This window comes from Lepidochelys olivacea (assembly GCF_965140295.1).
Source record: "Lepidochelys olivacea isolate rLepOli2 genome assembly, chromosome: 8".
NCBI lineage: Eukaryota > Metazoa > Chordata > Testudines > Cheloniidae > Lepidochelys > Lepidochelys olivacea.
Window position 1 is genome coordinate 46,261,878 of NC_140418.1, and position 23,211 is coordinate 46,285,088.

Below are 23,211 nucleotides of genomic sequence, written 5' to 3' on the forward strand. Positions count from 1 at the left end.
AAATCCACCCCTCTGAGCAACGTGGTTACACCAACCTAACCCCCTGTGTAGACAGCACTATGTCAGCGGGAGAGCTTCTCCCATCAACACAGGTACTGCCTCTCGGGGAGGTGGATTAACTACGCTGACCAGAGAGCTCTCTCCCGTCGGCTTAGAGTGTCTTCATTAAAGCACTACAGCTGCATCAGTGCTGCTGCACCAAGGCCATGTTTTAAGTATAGACTTGCCCTCAGGCAGAGAGAACACCTCTACATGTCTCCAGTCACAGCAAATTTGGAGGGAGCTAGTCTTAATAAATCCCCATAGGAATGTTGCTGGCACCCAGTGCCAGAGGTGAACAATAGTGGGGGGTCGTTACCCGGTCTGCGTCACCCAATAATCACAACGGGGTGGAGAAGCAGAAAAGTTTATTTGCAGCTGCAAACAAGGTACAGGGAGAACAAAATCTCAAATCCTGCACACAGAGTAGGAAGTTACACAGGCTTTTATACATCCTTTCTTCAGCATACTTATCCAATAGCAAGCTGCTCTAAGTATCCATATAGCCAGTCAATCCAGTTACCAGCTAGTTCTCTCCACCATCTGTTAAACCATACATAAAGCTGATTTATTCAGCATTGTTCTTCCATATCTGCCCTGTTTGGCCTTGTTTAGTTTCAGGCAGTCTGACTCTGCAACATATTGTTGCAGATCCTCAGCATAACTGCTGTGAGTGCCTTCAGGCGGGGGAGGGGGCCAAGGACACTTGGGCCTAGTGCGAGGGGGCTTCATCGACACTCGTGGTCTTCCATCCCCTCAAGTTACCTAGTGGCCATGCCCAGTATCCCCAACAGGAACGTTGCTCCAATACCGTAAAGAACAAGAATGGAAGGTTTTCGATATTTGGGCCATACGAGAGCTTGGAAAGAGCATATTTTTAACCAGTGAGTGTTGATTTCCCCAGGCACACACAAACCAATGAAAAATATTTCCATCAATAATAGATGAAATGTACAACTAGACAAAGTAAGAGAAATTCTGCTTGAGAACTTAGAGTTTGATTTAACTGGGCAGTGAGGCACAAGACCATGTAAGTGACTTGACCGCAGTCACTCTGGAGGGCTGGCTAATCTGAGAGTTGAACCCAGATCCCTGGCCACTAAACTCTCCTGTGTACAAGGATGCCCATCCTGTACTCAGTCAAGCTGTCTCACCCACACCTACTTGCCTGGCTTTTCCTCATAAGTAGACTACATTTCTGTAGTCTGTTGGAGGGAGTGGCTCCTCCCCCTCTGGGTCTGTGGGCAGCAATCTGCCCCACTACGTCTCTGGAGGTCGCCTGATGTGGGGAATCAGCGGGGCGATGGGAGACGTCAGCTCGGGCCTGTGATCAGGGCCGAACAACAAACACAGTTACAGAGCTGAGCCCCTGGTTGGGGCAGCAAAGAGTCTCTGTCTCAGGCCTGCACTCATGCTGAGCGGCAAACAGTCGGGCCTCCTAGCTCTGGCAGAGGGCCGACAAGCACCAGCTTCTTGCCTAAGAGAGGGGGAGACAGACACCCACTCCACTGGCGTGGCAGGGAAGACACTGGCTTACCCACTCCACTGCGTCCTGGCCCAAGGCCCTAGCAATGGCAGAGCGGTCTGCCACTGGGTCAGTGGGGATCCTGACCGCGGCACGCTGCCTCACTTGCTGGCAGCATTGCAGCCAGATTGGGGTCAGCTACCCCTGGGGCACTTCCCAACTCCCCCTCCAGACATACCTGGCTCTGCAGAGGGTCATCAGGGAAGAAGGCCTCTGTCAGCACCTGCAGCTCCTCCATGCTCAGGTCTGTAAATGGCCCTGGTCAGCCCTCAGCACCCTTGGGGTCTGCAGCAGCCTCCCAGCTCAGGAGCTCGCAGCAGCTATCTGGCTTCTCTGGCGGCTACCTCCAAACTGAGATCTCCGGCCCGCCTTTTGTACTTCCGGTCCCACCCACTAACTGCCAGCAGGAGGGTTGAGTGTGGCGTGGCTCCGCCCACCAGGGTTCAATAAGGGGCTCCTCCCCCTCCGGGTCTGTGGGCGACTAATCCGCCACACTATGATCTCCCAGACAATGATGCGATGTCAATCATCTTGCACACACACCTGCTGGGCTTACATTGCCCTTAACTCCAGTATCTATTTGGAGAGTCACTCTGTGTTTATTTATTTCCAGTATCAAACCAATTTTTTGTACACAACCCCTTGGCTGTGAAAGTGTACTGTGACCCAGCAAAGAGCTCTGTTTCTGCCTCACTGCTTTCTTCTTCAACTATATGCTTTTATATGGGGGTACCTATATATTTGCAATTTGCATACAAAGCAACACACCTTTGCAATATGGTTGCATTTAATGGCCCTTTGGCGACTGCCAATAGCAAAAATCCCCAACTGCTGGAGACGGGACACTACATGAGACAGGCTTTGAGTTACTACAGAGAATTCCTTCCCAGGTGTCTGGCCGGTGGGTCTTGCCCATGTGCTTAGGGTCTAACTGATCGCCAGATTTGGAGTCAGGAAGGAATTTTCCCATAGGTCAGATTGGCAGAGACCCTGGGGGTTTTTCACTTCCTCTGCAGCATGGGGCACAGGTCACTTGCAGATTTAAACTAGAGTAAATGGTGGATTCTCTGTAACTTGAAGTCTTTAAACCATGATTTGAGGACTTCAGTAACTTCAGCCAGAGGTTAGGGGTCTATTTACTCCTGAGGGCAATCTGCACCAAAAAATTAAAAATTCTGCACCTAAATAAATAAATAAATAAAAATTCTGCACACACTATTTTAAAATTCTGCAAATTTTATTTGTCAAATAAATGTGAAGGCTCCAGCAAGGCATTGGGGAGCACAGGCCACTGGCTGCACAGAGGTAGGAGATCACAGTGCAGATCCCGCCCCAGGGACACAGAATCAGCTGTGAGGCTGCACCTAACCCTGACACAGTGCAAGGACTGGACCTGCCCCAGAACCACCCCAGGGCCCTGCCCCTCCATGCCAGGTGCACCAGGTGTGGGCAGGCAGGCTCAGCAAGGCAAGATCCAAGTGTGGAGGGGTTTAGTGTGGGAGGATCCAGGTGTGGGTTGAAAGGGTTTTGTGTGGGGCAATCTGGGTGTGGGCAACTCAGTGGGGGATCTGGGTGCAGGGGGGATCTTGATGCACAGGGGTTTGTTGGGGGGTTCTGGGTGCAACAGTAATGGGACTCTGTGGGGGGGTCCAGGTGAAGGTGGTTGGGGCTTGGTGGGGTGGAGATCTGGATGCTGGTGGCTTGTCTGGGTGGTCCAGGTGCAGGAGGAGTGGGGGTCATGGGGGGGTTGTAAGTGGGGGAGGTGAGGCTCGGCAGGAGGGTCTGGATATGAGGGGATCTGGATGCACGGCGGTTGGGTGAATGAGGGAACAGCTCCCTGTACAGGGATCCCTCCCTCTGCAGCTGAAGAGCAATGGGTGCAGGAAGGGGGTGGGGAGAGTTTTCAGAGCTTCCTGCAGCCAGGGGAGAAATCTGGGGGTGGATCTGACCTGGCTCTGGATGCTGCACAGGGGAAGAGGAAGTCCTGTCCTCTCCATCCCAGCTGGGACTAGCAGCTGAGCCTGGCGCAGGATAGGAGCCACCAGCTGATTCTTCCCTAGTCCCACCTCATGCCCCACAGTGATTTGCCTCTCTGCCAGCTGCCCTGGGCCACTGAAACATACTGCTGGAGAGGGTCACATGATAACTCTTGTGGCTTCCCTTTGCTTCCCCATCAGAAAGTCATTTTGCTGCAAGGAAGCAAAAAATCTGCGGGGGACAAATTCTGCGCATGTGCAGTGACACAGAATTCCCCCCAGGAGTATCTATTACAGGAGTGGATGAGTTCTGTGCCCTGCAATGTGTAGGAGGTCAGACTCGATGATCATGATGGTTCCTCATGACCCTAAAGTCTATGAGTCTATAATTCATGTACAACACTGCAGACCTATGGCTGGACACCTTTGTGTTGATTGCGTCCACGTTTCCCGCAAACAAATCTAGTCTCTAGTCTGTGGCCTAGTGGACAAAGCACTGGATTGGAACTATATCACTCAGGGGTGTGGATTTTTCACCTCCCTGGTTTCCATTCCCTGCATTACCACTAGCCTGGTTGGATGACCTTGGGCAAGTCACTTTCCCACTCTGTGCCTCAGTTTCCCCATCTGTAAAACTGGGATAATGAAACCAACCTTCATAAAGTATGTTGAGATCTGCTGATGAAAAGCACCATAGATGAGTGAGGTATCATTATTCCATCGCTATGCTTCGGTGTGCATTTTTACTTGGAGGTGCTTCTTTCTAATACTCACTTGGGAAACAGGGGAGCCCTGCAAACATCCACTGGCCTTATCTTCCATCCTGATTTTACAGAGGTGTTTCTTTTACTTTTTTTTCTTTATAATAAAAATTCTGTTTTTAAGAATCTGATTGGGGTTTTTAGTGTCCTAAAAACCCCAGGGTCTGGTCTGTGCTCACCTTGTTTACTCTGAAGCCTCCCCAGGAAAGGGGGTGAAGGGGTTTGGGGGGATATTTTGGAGAAACAGGAACTCCAAGTGGTGCTTTTCCTAAATCTTTGTCTAACTCGGTGATGGCAGCAGTACCGTCCAAGGACAAGGAAGAATTTGTGCCTTGGGGACGTTTTTGACCTAAGCTGGTAGAGATAAGCATAGGGGGTCTTTCATGCGGGTCCCCACATCTGTACCCCAGAGTTCAGAGAGGGGAAGGAACCCTGACATGAGCGGTTAAAAAACCAAATTGCCTTGTTAAAAAATATGCTGAGCTCCGCACACCCTGCCCTGGACCGGAGAAAGGCTGGTGCTGGTCAAGACTGAACAAGCCCATCCCTTCAGCAAAGGGTTCGGAAACGTCCTAACCCACTCGAGTCCTCCAATGAACCCTCCAGCAGGACCAGGGCAGATTTTACACTCCTAGAGCTGCTAAGGGAAAAAAGAAGCTACATTTCTCCCCGCCTCTGTCTCTTGGGGTAGGTCTTCACCACAGTCAGGGGGTGTGACTGCAGCACAGAGACCCATACCTGAGCTAACTTTGATCTAGCTAGCATGGAGACCAATAGCAGTGAAGCCGCAGCAGCATGAACTTCAGCGTGGGCTGCACAAGCCCACCCGGGACCCTGGGTATGTACTGAGGTGGCTAGCTAGCTACCTCCCCTTACACAGGGTTTTTTAAACACAGGCCTTATACGTGCAGAACTCGGAGGTTTAACCCAACTCAGACAGCAACTGCCTGCCTGATCCAGCTCTCTGCCTGCCAGCCCATCAGCCCATTCTCTCTTACAGACAGCAGTCTAGTGTGAATCCCTCCCGCTTCCCTCCACGGGAGCTGTATCCCCCACATCCCTAAATACACTGATTCTCTGGGCTGGCAAGCGTGACAGGTTATTGTTGGAAAAGAAAACCCTAGTGCTCCATTCCCCTCTCACTCGCGCTGATTTTACAGCAGTGTCACCCCATTGCATTCAGCAGAGCAACTCCTGATTTACACCCAGAGACCCCAGCCCCGGGTGGAACCCTTGGCTTGAGTCTGAACATGACTGCGCTGTTTGCTGAGAGTCCGGCCGCGAGCAGGAGGGAAGGTAGGGATCAGAGATGCTGTTCCTTTAAGAAATTCTAAAGCCAGCTCTGGAAGGTTCCTGTTATTCCATGGCTCTGGCACAGCAACCCTCTCCCCCCGCCCGCCCCGAGTCCCAGCTGTATAAATGAAGCTCTGGTGAGCTGGTGGGCGTCCCTCACTCTGTAGCCAGCAGCGCAGGAAGCAGCTCTGCTCTCCTACTGACGGGTACTGTGTGCAGTGCCGACAGGGGCAGCATCCATAACAAAGATGCTCGTGGTTTGGCTGTTGCTGTCAGTGGGCCTGGCCCGGGCGGCTCTGAGGAGCACAGCCCACCTCAGGAGGGCCAACGACAGGAACAGCAGATGCATCTACTCTTTCATAGTCCCCAGCCCGAATGAGGCCAGCTGTCCAGAACCGGGCCAGGCAACGTCAGCCATGTGGGAACTCCAGAGGGAGAGCAACGCACAGCGCTCGGAGCTGGAGTCAGCCAAGGCCAGGCTGAGCCTCCTGGAGAACTTGGTGACCCAGCTGCACGTGGCGCTGGGTGCAGGGGGCTCCTCTGCTTCCACCGTGGAGCTCCAGAGAGAGCTGGACAGGCTGAGGATGGAAAGAGCTCAGCAGGAGTCTCAAGTCAGCAGGCTGGAGGCTGCCTACAGTACCCTTGGGCAGGAGAAGTCCTTCCTGGAAGAGGAGAAGAGGCGACTGGAGCAGGAAAAAGCTGAGCTGGAAAGGAGGCTGGAGAGCAGCACCCAGGAGATAGCTCAGCTGAGGACCAGCCAACATCACCAGGTCAGCGAGACACCCGCCCAGGACTCCCAGCAAGGCTCCCAAGAAGGTAAGATTCATGGGAACTTACCCAGTCTCACACTGAGTTTCCCTTACTCCTGGTTCACCCACATGGCCTTGCTGTCTCCTTTGCAGCAAAGGATGCCCATACAAAGTCTGCACCTGGATGTGTGTGACTGTCCCTTGGAGCGTACAGTTGGGGTGTGGGAAATAAGTCTCCCTTGCCTAGATTCCTGTCCTTAGACCATTGTCTGGAAGGGAAAGGATGATGGTTAATGCTCTGGACTGGGAGCCAGGAGACCTGGCATCAATTACCAGCTCTGCCACAAGACTTTCTGGCACATCACTTAATCTATTTCCCATTCTTTGTCTCCTCCACTGGGACGGTAGACTCTCTGGGGCAGGGGTCGTCACGCTGCATGAAACTAACCCAACGGGGTTGTGAGCCCCTTTGGAGCTTCCAGCTGCTCCAGCAGCAACAATCAACAGCAAGAGACTCCAGGGGGCCACCTCCGCAAGAGGGCTGAGGCTCTAGTTAGAGATAGGCCCAGACGCCCCCACATTTTGAGGGAGTTCAGACCCAGATCTGAACTTAGTGGCCAGAGCCCATCTCATGCTGCAGAGAAGGGGAAGGGTTACAGTATGCACGCACAGTCCCTCGGCTGCAGCCAAGCACCCCAACAAGCTGGCTCCAACAGACAGACATCCAGAAACACCTTTCTTTGGCATTCCCTCTGCTGTGCCTTTGTGCAGGTGTCCGTCTGTCTGTCCCTGCCCTGGGGACTATATCCTAAGCTGTAGTGTTGCTTTCTCCCCCATCTCTATCTCCCCAATGTACTTAGTTCACCATTGCCCTTCCAATTCCTTTCCCCTTCCACCAGCAGGAGAGGACCCATTCTTGTGCTAAGCAGTCTGGGACACATGGGATTAATGGAGCTGGGAGCCAGCAGGCTACAATTCTTACCTGAGATGGGAGCTATGGGACAGACACCCTATGTGCAAGTGTCTTGGGCATTTAACAGAGAAACCCTGCTGCAGGGCAGAGAAGAACATTGCAACCTCAGTGAGACCCCGATTCCTTCCTGTGAACATGCGGAGCCTTGCATGGGTGGTGGGTATATAGGCCAGGGGAGGCTAAGCCTCCCCTGGCACAGCCATCGCCGCACCACCCTGCTGCCGGACACCTGGGCTGTGGTGGCCCTGCTTATTTTCCCTCCCTGCTGGGAATGGGCTTCTGCTGGAAGTTTTTTCTTATTTATTATGTGCCATGCAGTTTCCCCAGGCGGCTGAGAAGGTGGTATCTGCTACTCAGCTTCCCGGGTCCCTTGGACTCCCCAGGGAAATTACTGATGAACCTGGACACTGAGTAGCAGATACCGCCTCCTCAGCCGCCCAGGAACCTGCATGGTGCATATAAAAGCTCAGTGTTCTTTGCCCGCTGCTGCCTGGCTGCTCCTCTCCACCACTCCACCCCCTTCTCCAGAGGTCCCCGCCCGCCGCCGGTTCCTCCTCTCCTCTCCACTTGGCCCCCTCCCTGTTCAGCCCGCTCACTGCTGCTTGCTGTGTCCTCCTCTCCCCACCCCCCCACTTCCCCTCCTGCCGCTGCTCAAGTGGGGAGGTGGGGGGAGGTGAGGAGGGATGCATATGGCGAGCAGTGCTGGGGGGGCCGAGTGGGGAGGAGGGGGGAAGGAGGAAAGGAGGGATGCACATGGCGAGCAGGGAGGGGACCGAGCAGGGGAGGGCAGAGTGTGGGTGTGGCTGCAAGCGGAAGAGGAGGGATGGGGAGGTAGCCTCCGGCAGGGGAAGCTTCACCCACTGCCCATGGAGTCTTGGGATGGGGGCAGTGACTTCCCAGTTTCCAGATACCCCCAAAAGGGGAAGTGCTGGAACTGCAGTGCAGGTCGGAGCAGCCCTACAGGGGCCTTAACTTGCATCCCAGCTGTAGCAACTCTCCCATGGGTTGTGTCTCCTGATGATAACTGGGGCATAGGAAAGCCCACAGGTGCTGATTTTTGTTTTTGCTGGTCTTATTGGAAACCTGGGAGGTGGGTGGGCATAAACCCACCCACTTCTAAAGGCCCCTCCCCCAGCCTATCAGGAGGGACCACTGGACCCAGGGACCAAGTAAATGTGGGGGACAACTACTGAAAAACCGGGGTTGGAGTGAAGGTCAGAGGTTCAAAAAACAGATACCGGATGGGGACACCGAGCAGAGAACTCTGGACAGCGCCCACTGCTCCTCAAAGCTGTCAAGGGAGCCAGTGGATGCTGCCCAGTGGAAACTCTGCCCGGATGCGTGAGACTAGGGAGGAACGGAAATAGGCCCCGCAGTCGCAGAGCACCCCCTCATCCAACATCCTCCTCCTGGTATTATAGATGGAAACTTTGGCCACGGCCAAGAGGAGGTTGACGAGGAGGTCTCGTGAATTCGTGGGGCCACAGATAGGGTGTGCAAAGAGGAACAAGTGTGGGGAGAAGTGCAGCCAGAACCTCAACAAGAGATTCTGGAGGAGCCAGAATAGGGGCTGCAACCTGGCGCATTCGAGATAGGCATGCGCCAAGTTCTCCCTCACGCCGCAAAAGGGGCAGGCCTCGGGTAAAGGGGTGAACCGCACCACATGCACACCCGGGCTCACGGCTCCATGAAGGAGCTGCCAACCGATGTCCCTGGAGGGCTGTGGGACCAAGGTGGAATAAAGGCTGGCCCACCGGGGTTCCTCACCCTCTTTAGGTGGAAGATAGTCCTGCCATTTGGTGTCGGGGCGGGATGCGAGGGTGAGGAAGTGTACTTTGTGGAGCACGAGCGTGTACAGATGGTTTCTGGGCGCAGTTCGAAACCGGACTGGCTGCAGGGTATGCAGCCGGCTTGGAGTGTGGAAATGGGGAGGCCTCGGGGGCTTGCAGAACAGGGGCCCAAGAAAAATGTCCGGAGGGCCAGGGGTGAGGGGTGGGCGGGGAGTGCCCTCTTGCAGGGTTTGCCGCAGGAAAACGAGAGAATCAGGTGACAAGGTGGCCTTCACCTCCTGGAGTACGCGCCTAGGGGTCGGAAGGGTGGAAAGTCCCATGCATCGTCCGAGCACGCAGTGCTCCACCCAGTCCCCCCGTCGTAGTCCAGGAGGTCTCCGACTCTGGTGGTTTCTGCCAGGACCAACCTCCAACACACCGAGGGAGACTCCGCCACCTGCACACATAGATCGAGGTTGTGTAGCAGGGGCTCCGTGAGGAGGTCCGCCCCCTCGGTGGCCACAAAGGATCTGGTGGCCGAAGAAAGCGTCCAGGTCCGGAGGAGGTCATGGTAGAAGACCGGCAGCTCGGAGAGGTCTCGCGGAAGACCTCTCGGATGGAGAAAAAAGAGCTGCCGGTCATATCGGAGCCCTTGGAGGCGGCAGAGGAAGGCGTGTGCCAACATGCTCCATGCCAGACTGCCTGCACCATAAAGGAGCCTCTGCAGGGCCTGGAGGCGGAAGACATGGACCTGGCTGCGCAAGCAAACCAGGCCCTGTCCTCCCTCCTTCAGGGGAAGACTCAGGACCCCTGCAGAGACTCAGTGCAGCCCCAGCCAGAAGAACTCCAGAGCCATCCTCTGGAGCCTGGCCAGGATCCTCTGGGCTGGGCTCAGGGTGTTGAGCCGGTGCCAGAGCATGGAGAGGACTAGCTGGTTTTTGCTGGTGGGTGTGCCTCTCCGCCTCCTCCCTGCCCGTGCGAGTGGTGGGCAGGGCCTCAGTAGGGTTTCCAACTTTCTACTGGCACAACACCAAACACCCTAGTCCTGCCCCTGCCCCAAGGTCCCACCCCTGCCTCACCCCTTCCCAGAAGCCCCACGCCCACTCACTACATTCCGCCTCCCTTGGTGGCTCATCTCCCTCCCTTTCACTGGGCTGGGGCCGGGGTGCGGGAGAGGGTGAGGGCTCTAAATGGGGGTGTGGGCTCTGGGGTGAGGCCAGAAATGAGGGGTGCAGGAGGGGGCTCCAGGCTGGGGGGTGGGGATGAGGGATTCAGAATGCAGGAGGGGGCTGCGGGTTGAGGCAGGGGGTTGGAGTGCAGGAGTGAGTGAGGGCTCTAGGGTGCAGCCGGGGATGAAGGGTTCAGGGTGTGGGAGGGGGCTCTGGTTTCCAGCCAATGGGAGTGCAGAGCCGGTGCTCGGGGCGGGGGCAGCATGCAGAGCACTGTGGCTCTCCTGCCTAGGAGCCGAACCTGCTCGCTACTTCCAGGGCGCAGGGACTAGGGACTAGCCTGCCTTAGTGCCACAGCACTGCTGACCTGACTTTCGACTGGGTGTTCCAGTTGAAAACTGGACACCTGGTCACCCTAGGCCTCAGGGAGGAAGAAGCTAAGTGGGGGCAGGGCCTCAGGGTGGAGGGAGGGTGGGGCCTTGAGGCAAAGATGCTAAGCGGGGGGCGGGCCTCAGGGCGGAGCAGCTCAGTGTGGGTGGAGCCTCGGAATGGAAAGAGGCTGAGCGAGGACAAGGGCTTGGGGCAGAGCACAGGTGGAGCAGGGGGCGGGGCCAGGGGCGGGGCCACAGTCCAGGCATTGGGGCGCACAGAAAATTAATGCAGCCGTGCAGGTGCTGAGCACTACCTATTTTTTTTTCAAGTGGGTGCTTGAGCCTGGAGCACCCACGGGGTCAGTGCCTATGGGAAAGCCTCAGCCATGCCATCCACAGACACCCCACCCCAGCCCCTGACATGCCTCCCACACCAGAGGATCCTGTAGGAGGGATGCACATAGCCAGCCACAGCAGCTGTGCCCTCCCCCATACAGGGATATTCCCAAGCAGGCCCTTAGGGCTGCTTTGCAGCCTCTGCCCAAAAGGGCTGAAAGAAATCACCCCGAGAGCGAGTCCTGTCACTCTGCAGACTCAGATTCTGCTGCACCTGTCCCACTGCAGGTATCTGAGATGCCCAGTCCTGCTCAGCCACACTTTCCACTCCGTGACATAATGCCCAGACATTAGGCACTCTAACGGGTCAACCACAGATGAGGAGCTGCCGCACGCTGCCCTTCCTGACAAGGGACACACAGGGCTCCCACACAGACAAAGGCCAACACAAACTCAGTGGCCACTTCTGAAGATTTGACCGGAACCTGAACACAAATCAGTACGGCACTCGGAATACAGCTATAGACCCAAATGTTTTTAAATGTGTGCTACACCTCTAAATGTTGAGGAGGGGCAGCTGCCATTTTGTGTTTCTGTTCAGCGGCAGAGTGTTACTGAGCAGACTGATGTGTGCTCTCCGTCTCCTCTGGAGATCTTGCTTGTTTCCTTAATCTGAATAAGAGAGTCTCCAAGGCAGAGAAACACACATGTTGTTTTGTGGCTAGGAAAATGCAGGGGGTTATCCCCTCAGCTGGGATAGATGGAAGGAGCTTGGTTGATTTACACCAGCTCATGGTCCAGCTCCCTCTATTTCCCCACATCCAGCGATGCCCCCAGAAGTGTCACCCAAGGCACCAATCCACCACTCTGCCATCACAGGAACTATTGTAAAGTGTCTCATCTTCAGCTCTGCTGGGCAAATACAGAATTGCTGCCTCATCTCAGGGCTCCTGAGATGTCGAACACCCACCCATAAGCCATAGGCACCTTTAAATGAAGTTACACCACAACATACATTTCTCCCTGCAGCCATTTCTAGCTTAGAACTTGGCTGAGCCAAGAGGGGATAGTCAAGAGCAGCCCTGAATGCTTAGTAGATGGATCCCTGGTTGCAAAGTAGAAAACACCCAGCGAGAAAGAAGACCATGCTGCCCTGTCCAGTGATTAAAGTGTTCTGACACTCGACTGGCCCATTGTCCTGCTACACCTCTCTCTGGGGCCATGTTCTAAGGGTTTCCCTTACAACCAGGCCTGAACAGAACCCTTGAATCCCAGCCTCCCCCCCTCCCCCCCAGCTTTGGGGAGAGGGGCACTTAAAATCTGTTCCGGCCCCTGATCGGAACAGAGCAAAGTGCTGAGGGTTTCTTAGCATCTCTGTTCTGGCCAATGGAGTTAATTCATTCTGGGAAGGAGACTGGCTGCAGGGCTGGGTGGCTGTGGGTCCGTCAGGCTCCATTAACCTCTCAGCATGGCACAAGGAAGTGCAACCACGCTCCAGAGCGATCACGTCCGGGGGGGGGGGGGCGGCAGGGGTGGATGTACCAGCCTGGACACCCCTTAGCACTGTACTGAGTCATGTGACCTGACAGCAGCCCCTCACAGCCCTTCTGGCCCATGGAGTCATTCCAGTCAGTGACTTGACTGTACTGAGAGTGAGGCAGGGGAAGGAGACAGCGAATCCCTGGGAAACTCCTTTACTCCAAGAAGTCGGCCACCTGTTTCCTCTCGTGGCTTAGACACGCCCCAGGATAGGACACCCCTCTTCCTCTCCCACGGACCCGGCTGAGGTTCAGTGCCCATACCTTTCTAGCCAGCTGTCACTGCTGTTTGCATATATATCACCCCAATAACTCAGCCCAAAAGGCGTCTCAAGTGGATTTAGGGAGCCCCTGAGCTAGCATGGCCCTCGAAGGCAGAGAACTCCACACATACCAGGAGGCAAAGTATGATGAAGCCCTACCCACTGCCATGGTAGAGGGCTGCACTCCTGCACCCCTAATGCAGACTGGTGTCTGCAACGCCCCTGCTCTCTTATCAAACCACATGCCCTGCACTGTTTCGAGCGCTTCTGGCACCAGGCACAACAGGAGGCTGCTCGCCCTGCCTTGCTTTCACACTGAGCGCCTGGTGCAATACCACCTGCCCGCCCAGAGGAGGCACTCTCCTCCTGAGTGACAGCTCCCATGGGCTCAGAGGGGTGAAACCTGCACACCAGGGTGACTTTAGCCCAGGACATTAGTTAGGTGTGCAGGAGTCTGGCTTACCTCTCTGGCGTGGCTCTGCTTCCATTGCCCTCGGAGGACAGTCGCCATCTCCCTTTCCACAGCACACCCAGGCAGCTCTTTTGACTTCCTGGGCCCTTTCCTGGAGAAGAGTCTTGCGCCTTTGTCCTCCCCAAGGGTCTGCCCTGGCTTCCCACCTCAATACAGGAGAGCAAAGGGGGGGCTTCCTCTCCCCCTCTTTGGAAGCCCCTACATGGGACCTCCCCCACTTAAGATCAGTTAAACATATTAGGCCTCAAACCCACCCCACTTCTCTAGCTCATGCTCTTTCCTTCGCTTGCTTTCACTCCTCCCTCTTCGGAGCCCCCATCCTCTAGACCAGGGTTTCTCAAACTTCATTGCACCACGACCCCCTTCTGACAACAAAAATTACTCCATGACCCCAGGAAGGGGGATTGAAGCCTCAGCCCTCCTACCCCAGGCAGCGGGGCCGAAGCCCAAGCCCCACCGCCCTGCGGGGGAGGGGGCAAAGCTTGAGGTCTGTAGCCCTGGGCAGGTGGGGCTGGAACCTGAACCCAGCTGCCCAGGGCTGAATCCGTCTGGCTTCAGCTTCCACCCTGGGTAGGGGGCTCGGACTTGGCTTCAGTCCTAGGCCCCGGCGAGTCTAACACCAGCCCTGATGATCCCCTTAAAACAGGGTCCCAACCCACTTTGGGGTCCCAACCCACACTTTGAGAACCGCTGCTCTAGGCCTTCTTTCTCTGGCCCTTTCCACTCATTTTCCAACTCATCCCCTTCCCGGACTGGCCACACAGCCCCTACTGACCCCTATCAGGGAACTTCTTGCCCAAAACACCAACCACATCCAACAGTTATCCCCACTCTCAAACTCCCAACACTGCCTGAGCAGAAAAAAGCTCTTTTATAGCCTCATCCAATTTCCCAGCAGGTCTTGCTGTTGCCTAGCATCCCATACTTCCTCTGAGAACTACAAGCCCCAGAATTCCCTTGGCCTGGGCTGTCAGGCAGCCAGGCTGTAACTGATCTGAGCTTCCTAAAGGGCCGCAAGGGCCTGCTAACAGCAGCAAAATAAAAAAAACTTTATTTCCACTTTATCCCCTCTTAACTGTCCCTGCACCGTCTGAAAACCAAACACACATTGGCCTTGCTGGGCTAGCAGTTAGGCACCTTGCATCCTCTTCTGTTGTTCTGGGGCTGTGCCTGCATGCCTCCCCAACTCTCAGGACGAGGGCAGGTAATTGAGAGTGGAGATTGAACCCAGGGGGCCTCAGGAGTTGCAAAGCACAACCCTTGACTAGCTGAGCTAAAGCCCCAGCTCTGTTAGCTCAAGGCTAGTAGCTGATTCATAAATCCCTGTGTAGTCCAGCCACTAGAGGGGGACAGAGAGCCAGAAAGATGGGCTCCTCCCACAATGGAGAGCAATGGTGCAGGTCTCTGGTAACGATGGACACAGGATACTGAGAATCGGAGTCCACTCAGTGTCCACAAAGCCCAGCTAAACCCTGTGGTGGTGGTGGTGGGGGTAGAGGAGACCCCCTGCTCCTTCTGTAGGCGGGGCAGGATTTTCACTCAGCACTGAGATGGAACCCTGCTGCTAAGTGGGCTCTGTTCAGCTTTTCACACTGGTGCTGGCGAGATATCCATTTACTCCTGTGCCATCATAGCTCAGGGCTGAATGGGTTGACCTGTGGCCCGAGGAGGAATCAGCAAAGATGGGCCCCTGACCCATAACACCACCGCCACTTGTCAGACTAAACCTTTGGGTGGCTCCAGTTAGCGGGCAGTTCTCTTCCAACACTGTAGGAGGCACTGTGGTCAAGAGGGAAATGCCAATATTTTGCTGGCCAAAAGGATTGGCAAACCTGAGCCAGCCCCTGAAAACAGCTCTCTGTTCAGTGGGTCTTTTTAGGGCCTGCAGAATTGAGTTTGACTCATTTATAGGGAGGAACCAGCTGTGAAATGGAGATCTATGTTTAGTCAGCACCCGCGCACGCAAACACTTTGGTGATGTATAGGCCCCTCTCTAATACCCCCGTGTAAAATTATTCTCCATGGCCACAAGTCACTTAAGTACAGGCCTAATTTCAAACACACAGATAGTCTCATTGATCTCAATGGATTACTCACATGCTTAAAGTTAGGCACATGCTTATGTACCCTGCCTACTTGGGGCTCACGTGGCCAAAAGAATGAAAAATCCAGGCTCTTTGGCTGTACTTTGTAGAGAGCCTGTGGAATGATTGCTTTTAAAACTACAGGGCAAGTGTATTTCCTCTCCCTGCTGCAAATCTGGGTTCATTTTCTGGAAAACAGGTGTCGGTCAATTTGTCCCAGGGCCAATTCTGAAATACCTGCGGCTGGAGTCAGCTACTGCTAATGAGCCCCTAGGGAGGTTTTCCAGCCCTAAAACAATGCCAGGCATAAAGCAGGAGGGTGAACTATGCAGAAATGAGTTAGTTGTAAGTGTGTGATTTTCCCTTCAAGGGAAGCTGAAAGTACAACTGTGATGCATGGCCAGAAAGGGTTAAACATCCTGCAAAATAAATAACCCTCAAAAGATATATGGGGAGATAACTTTTGTGTATTTACATATATATGCGGAGGATCCACAATGTAATCAACAGTCCCTATGCTGTATTCTGATAGTTCCGAGATCAAAAGAACATCCTAGTATTTAAATAAATTGTGAACACAGGATATCTCGGTATTCATCTCTCTTTGAAATGTACTGTGAATGGTGGAAGAACAAGCAAATTGCCTTATGTTAATTCTAAAGCTACAGTGATGGACCTCCTTCAAAGTCATTCTAATTATCTTTTGTTCCTGGAGGAACTCCCAACTTGTCAAAGAGGGCATGAAATTGTATAAAAGATCCTTGGGTCCTGATTCTGTCATCTCCAATCTGCTTAAGCTTCATCTGGGGAAGTTTGAGATGCAAGACTGAGGTCCCAGTTATGCTGGTACGCCCTGAATATGATATTTGGACATTGGACTATAACCTATGAACTGACTTCTAAAAAGGAACTCTTTGCAACTACAAAGCTCACCATCTCTGCTATCAATCTAAACCTCAATGTATAATCTTTTAACCATTCTCGCTCTCTTTTGTTTTTTAATAAATTTTAGTTTAGTTAATAAGTATTGGCTGTAGCGTGTGTTTGGGTAAGATCTGAAACATTCATTAACCTGGGAGGTAATATGTCCGATCCTTTGGGATTGGTAGAACCTTTTCTTTTATATGATGAAATAAGATTTACAGAAATGTTCATCATATTTGACGTGGGTACCTGGATGGAGGCCTGAAGCTGGATCACTTTAAGGGAACTGTGTTGTTTGGACTTCTGAGTAACCAGTAAGGTAATAAAGAAGCTGTTTTATGCTGGCTTGGTAAATCTAAGTACTGGAATATCCACCAGCTTGATGGGGATTGTCTGCCCCATTCTTCGCAGTTCACCCTAATTGAGTGACCATAGCTGGCCCCCACTAGAACCCCAGTCACAACAACACTTTGCCAAGCATTAGAATTAAACAGTGAATTGTGAGAAGTCATGACTGTCAGACTCATAACTATGGCGTCTTGCATTTACACTGAATAGCTCCTTTCATCCCAAAGCGCTGGCCCGACATCTGATGCTAAAAGCTCTCAGCGATGGCCTAACTCTGCTCCAGTGGGAGTTTTAAAATCCACCCCTGCAACTTGTCAGATCTCTGTTTGAAATCTCATTGTATGCTGAGCAGGCCCTGGCAGTGCGAGCTGAAGCGATTGGTTCAAAAGGCCGAGTAGCCCGTGGTGGTTTGCCATGGCTTTCTCTGCCCCTTGGATTTCCAGCATGGCTTAGTTAAAACAGTTTATGATGTGTAATAAATAGCTGGACCTGACCTGTCAGCTGGAATTCTCCATGTAATGCGGGAGACATTATCCAAGTTGATAGGCTCCCAGTGTTACCTGTATTAAAGATAATATGATATAGAATCATAGAATATCAGGGTTGGAAGGGACCTCAGGAGGTCATCTAGGCCAACCCCCTGCTCAAAGCAGGAACAATCCCCAACTATAACATTCATCCAGGGGGGAACAAGGGTCACTGCAACATGCTTACGATTAGAATCACGTTCCTCTGGGACCCTGTAAGAGGAACCCCAAGGTACTAGATTTTGCTACAGCTGTACAGCCCTGCTCCTTTCCCTACTGCCCTTCCTTGCTGAGTCTGCCTTGAGTCCCCTGGCCAGCAAGACACCAGTTAGCTCCAATGCGCTGCCTTGTCTCACAAATGGAGCACACAGGCTCAGTGGACAGAATGAAAGAGAAACCGAGGACACTGCTGGTGGTGTACAGTGAGTTGGATTTATGCGGTTAACGAGCCTTGACCTTGTCCTGAAAATGACTTTCCGAAGGAAGGAAAGACCCGCCCTTCCCACTGCCGTGCCCCAGTGCCCGCTGACATTAAGCGGGAATCTGAAGAGAGTTAAATGTTTGTTTTACACAGAAGCAAAGGCTTCAGGCTTTTTTGAAGCCACTGCATGATCATTCTCTACCAGCGAGCAGAAATAGGGGAGCTATCCGATACTCCTGCCAGTAGCCGGTAAGGATTTTGAAGGACACTGCATCTAGACCTCAGCAGCAGGGTAAAACCGTAACAAGCATCCACAAAGCCAGACACACCTGCAGTAAACACACCATCTTGGCTGCAAGCAGAACTTTCACTGCAAAGGCAAATGGTGTTTGCAGACCAACAGAGTGGCTTCCCTAGCCTGCACTGAAGGTGGGTAAAGAATAGTGTTTGCAAAGGGCTGGGCACGGTGTGACAGACCCACAGGGAAACATTACGGAGCACAAGGCGTGGGCACATATACCACCAAGCCGTAGGAGAATAGAGTTAGTGGCCTGGTCCGGGACAGGCGCTCTACTGTAATACACAATGTACAGCACCTAGCGCAGTGGGATGCTGGTCAACAACTGGCACTCCTAGGTGCTATCGTAATACACCAAATAAATAATGTACAGCTGTTATCACACATGCGGCCTTGGGGTGCGATTGACGCTCTTAGATGCTAGGATAATACAACTAAATAATAACTGCTTATTATCCCAGGACAGGGCAGGTCTTGGAGTGATGGGGAGAGGCCATTTTGGCCAGCCAAGCATGGGTTGGGCTGGACGAGGAGACCTTTATGGGGACAGATTTCTCCCTCCTCCCCCACCTATTATGGGGTTCTAACATTAGCATCCAGTGTTGGCGTTGCTACGTGGGGGGCAGAGGGGGAGCAGTGCTTGGATTCAAAGAAAGCCTGCTCCCTAGCTCCCAGGACATAAGGCAGAAACGTGCTGACCTGCCTACCTTGCCATGCTAATGGCAGGGCTAGTGGATTGCTGAGTGCATGTGAAAGAGAGTGCGCGTGATCATTTGTGCAACTGTGCTTGTGCCCAGCTGAAAGGGCATGTCCGGCCATGCCCAGGAGCGTGTACACACCCTTCTACACTCTGCCAAGCCACATCCTCACCCTGTTCCTGTCACCACCCTCACCGTGTCTATTCCCATCCCTCCCTGCAGTTTCCAAGTGGGATCTGGAGAGTTTTGACTATCAGGAGCTGAAATCTGAGCTGACGGAGGTGCCCGCTTCCAGTGACTTCGAGGAGCACCCCTCCCCCAGCCACCCTGCCACTGGGGACACGGCCACCGGTACAAAGATCACCTTGATGCCTTTCCTTCCTTGCGGGTTCATAGAGCTAGGCCTCATCCTTCTAGCACCATCGCAACAGATACTTTTCTTCTGCCCCCGCCCCCCATCACCTTCACTCCCAGCACCAGGGGAAGAGCCTAGCTGTGGAATCTTCTCTGCCTCTCACCTCCTTTATTTGGTTCTATTTCATCAGTGCTTCTTACTATGCCTCCTTCTCTCGCCCCACTTCCCCACCTTGCCCTGGCCAGCCTGTCCATCCTGACCTTTGCCGAACCCCAAGCCATCCAGGCAAGGGTATTGCCACCTGGTGCCAGACCCAAGAATGGAGTTCAAACCCCTGCTCCAGCAGCCAGACTGACTGTGCGCACCTCCAGACCATGAGCACAGGCTGGAATCTGGCTAGCCGCAGGTCTGCCCCCACGGCAGAGAAGGGAGCAGGGCTGAACTTGTCCTCTGGAAACGACAGTCTCTTTTGGCCAACTTTCTCAGGCACTCACTGACTATTTCCTTAGGCAGCCCCCAAACAACTACACCCGAGAGGACTCCAAATACAAAATTCAGAGCCAGGTCTGCATGCCCACCACTCTGCAATTCAGGGCCACTCGTAACCTGGGGGTCAGGCCCATCTCTAAGTAATAAAGCTTAGTACAGAACATATGGGGATTTCCCCCTAGCTCTAAGAGCTAATAGAATCAGGAGGCTGCTCTTAAAATGAGGTCATCAGGGGTGCCATGCCATGTTTCCTTCTGGTTAAGCAACAGACTGTGAGCTCGAATCACTTTTCTTTGATTAGCCCATCCCTGCTGTGCTGCCACCTCTTGTGATTTCTCACACACTTTGGCATTTTCCCAAAAGCCCCAGCTCCTGTAGGCGTGGGATTGCACGAGCAGCTCAGCTTTACTTTAAATACAAGTAAATTGCATGGCAGTGGAGAAAGGCTTGAAAAGGTGAAGTGAGAGCCTGCAAAAGGCCCAGAAACCCACAGGCAAAGAGGAAGCAGCCACAAATGTTATTTAAAACCATAATCTCATGATTATGGAGGGTCAGACTCAGGATTTTGGAATCCGCTGGGTTGGCGATACCGAAAATGCCCTTATGGCCCATGTGCAATGGAAACAAGCCCTGGCTTCAGCTTTGGTGTCACACCACAATGGACCTCCACCAAGACGGGGCGGGCACTGTCCACAGCTATGTCAGCACCATTGCTGGAAGGGGGTCACTGACCTGTTTCTTAATCCCAGAGGTAGAGCAATGGAAGGGATGGTGCTGGTTGGGTGGCTTGTAGCTAAGCGCTCTGCATTGGAACACTGGAGGCCTGGGGTCCATTCCCAGCCCCAGTTCACCAACCTGTGCCTGGTGCTGTTAGACAGAGTATGACAGGGGAAGAGGGAAGGCCTCCTGCTGCTTGTAAACCACCTCTTTGGCCATCGAAAGGAACACCCCAGTGAAGTCCAGCTACGGAAGGGTGGTAGCAGATGGTGGACAGGAGAATTGTTAAAACACCCTCTGAACTTGCTTCTCATTGACTTAGTTCATTGTGGCCAAAGACTCCTACGTTTTCTGGGCTGGTTTCCTGTAACTGTTTTCCTCCGTGCCGGTGCTTTATACGTTGTCCATCTACGCCCTGCAACCCAGCCTCTGCCTTCCAGAAATAGAGCAGGGCCCCAGGACATTCCTACCCTTGGCTTCTGACTTCCACTGGCTGGACATCAGGAGCCATTTCTAAAACTAGGATTTAGCAGCTGACACTCTCTGCAGCGGCCTCATCAGATCAGAGTTCATATTACGGATTCTCCCTCATCCTACCTGAAATGGGTCATCCCCAAGTGGGTCTATTAAAAAAGCTGAGGTCCCACTTGAAAGACCAAGACATTCATCTCTTTTTTCATCTTAACCACATTATGAAAACCTTTAAATATCACCAGGGCAAAAAAGTCTGTGCTGTGAAATCCCCTTCCAAACTATTCACCTCCTTTCTTTCCTTCTCTCTTCACAGAGTGATCATTCCTTCTTCTTCTCTTCCTTTTCCTCAGCTCTTTTTTCTCCTTGTCCTCTCCTCTTTTTTCTGTCTGCCTGCACTACCCGGAGGAACATAGCCTAGGCCAGTGGTTCCGAAACTTGTTCCATTGCTTGTGCAGGGAAAGCTCCTGGCGGGCCGGGCCGGTTTACCTGCCGCGTCCGCAGGTGCAGCCGATCGCGGCTCCCAGTGGCCGCGGTTCGCTGCTCCAGGCCAATGGGAGCTGTTGGAAGCGGCGCGGGCCAAGGGACGTACTGGCCACAGCTTCCAGCAGCTCCCATTGGCCTGGAGCAGCGAACCGCGGCCAGTGGGAGCCGTAATCGGCTGCACCTGCGGACGTGGCAGGTAAACAAACCGGCCCGGCCCTCCAGGGGCTTTCCCTGCACAAGCGGCGGAACAAGTTTGGGAACCACTGGCCTAAGCAATGCTGGTGTGTTGACGAGTGCTGGAAGGCTGCTGTTGGTAAATTGAGGGGGGGGGGATCTCCTCCATCAGCTTCATGGAATTATTTACTTACTTAGAATCCAGTAAATGATCTTTCCTGCTAGTTATTGCTGGGTTAATGCAGTATGAGTGTGGTTTTCATGGATTTTAGCCTTTCGGTAGGAAATCTGCCACTGGTGACAGACAGAAAATAACTGAAGGTCTTTTTCTCAACCCTTTGCCCCCCCCCCTTTTTTCTTCCTTGAGCAGGGTGCGGACAGCTGGTCTGGGTGGGGGAACCCGTGACCTTCCGCAGGGCTGAGACTATCGCTGGCAAGTATGGGGTGTGGATGAGGGATCCAGAGCCTGTTCCCCCCTACACCCCCGAGACCACTTGGAGAGTTGATGCCATTGGCACTGACATCCGCCAGGTCTTTGAATACGATGACTCTGATCAGTTCATGAAGGGCTATCCCTCCAAGGTCCACATCCTGCCCTGGTCCATGGAGAGCACCGGAGCCATCGTATACAGGGGATCCCTGTACTTCCAGCGGCGCAAGTCCAGAATGGTGGCCAAGTACGACCTGAAGACAGAAACGATCACAGTCCAAAAGGACATCCCCAGTGCTGGCTACCATGGCCAATTCCCCTATTCCTGGGGGGGGTACACAGACATTGACCTAGCTGTCGATGAGATGGGGCTGTGGGTGACATACAGCACAGACAAGGCCAAAGGGGCCATCATCCTCTCCAAATTGGATCCAGAGACCCTGGAGGTTGAGCAGACTTGGAAAACCAACATCCGCAAACAAGCTGTGGCCAACTCCTTTATGATCTGTGGCACCTTGTACACCATCAGTAGCTACTCAGCCCCAGATGCCACGGTCAACTTTTCCTACCATACAGCCACCAGCACCAGCGAGCCACTGAGCATCCACTTCGAGAACCGCTATGGGTACAGCAGCATGGTGGACTACAACCCCACAGAGAGAAAGCTCTTCGCTTGGGACAATTTCAACATGGTCACCTATGACATCAGACTCTCCAGGCTATGAGGAGCCTCAGGGCGGGAGGAGGACACGCCACGCTCATTGCTAACTAGCTGCTCGTGGGTTAGGGGCAAGTCTAGCCAGCTGTCAATCTCATACACTCACTCTTCCTATTCTTCCTGAGCTTTCCTTGGACTCAGCCCTGAGCCCCTTACTCAGGCAGAGTGCTCACTGAGCTGGGCAAAGACTCCAGGCTTGGCCCTAGATCAGAGGTTCCTATTCTGAGAGCACTGGTGGGGCTTAAATAACAATAGAGTGGGAATAACCTTGTGCCACTTGGGAACATACATGCAATAGGTGTTACAGCCCTGTTGTCGCTCCCCTTGCCTCTCTCTGAATTACACATGGGATTAATTTGGACAATATAGGAAAAAAAAAACGAAACAAGTTGTTAAGGGTTATGCAACATTTGGAATGTGTGGGCCAACTGCACAGGGATAGATCTAGAATGACTAAATTTGCCTGCACCCTTGGCTAAAAGACACAGATTCCAGCCAAGCAGACCAAACTGTTCACAGCAAGAGGCAGATAATATTTTAGGGGAGGGAGGTGGCTGGGTACCACCTTCACAGAATGGCTAATAAAAACCCAGTGACTATCAGCAAACCATATTCCTGCCCAGCATCAGCTGAGACAAGGGGAATGTGCTGAGCAGTCAACACCGGGCATTAGCCAAGGCAGCATTGACAGGAGGAGATTGTGCAAAGTTGTATCATGCCCAGATTCAGTAGGAGAACATCAAGGCCTAAAGACCTAGCTCCAACACCCAAATAAGCCAATGAAAAGACTCCAGCTGACTTCACTGGGCTTCAGATTGGGTCCTTAGTGGGTTGACT

The 23,211-nt window shown here is 53.2% G+C and overlaps 1 protein-coding gene across 1 annotated transcript; it reads left to right on the top strand.

Annotated features, from left to right (window-relative positions):
- Positions 1-5,842: 5,842 nt before the first annotated feature.
- On the top strand, positions 5,843-22,667 carry MYOC (myocilin; the record flags this gene model as incomplete). Its single annotated transcript, XM_084637499.1, has 3 exons — positions 5,843-6,410; positions 18,757-18,885; positions 21,597-22,667. The coding sequence occupies 3 exons, from the start codon at positions 5,843-5,845 to the stop codon at positions 22,379-22,381; spliced, it is 1,482 nt and encodes a 493-aa protein (XP_084493625.1). The 3' UTR covers positions 22,382-22,667.
- Positions 22,668-23,211: the final 544 nt, after the last annotated feature.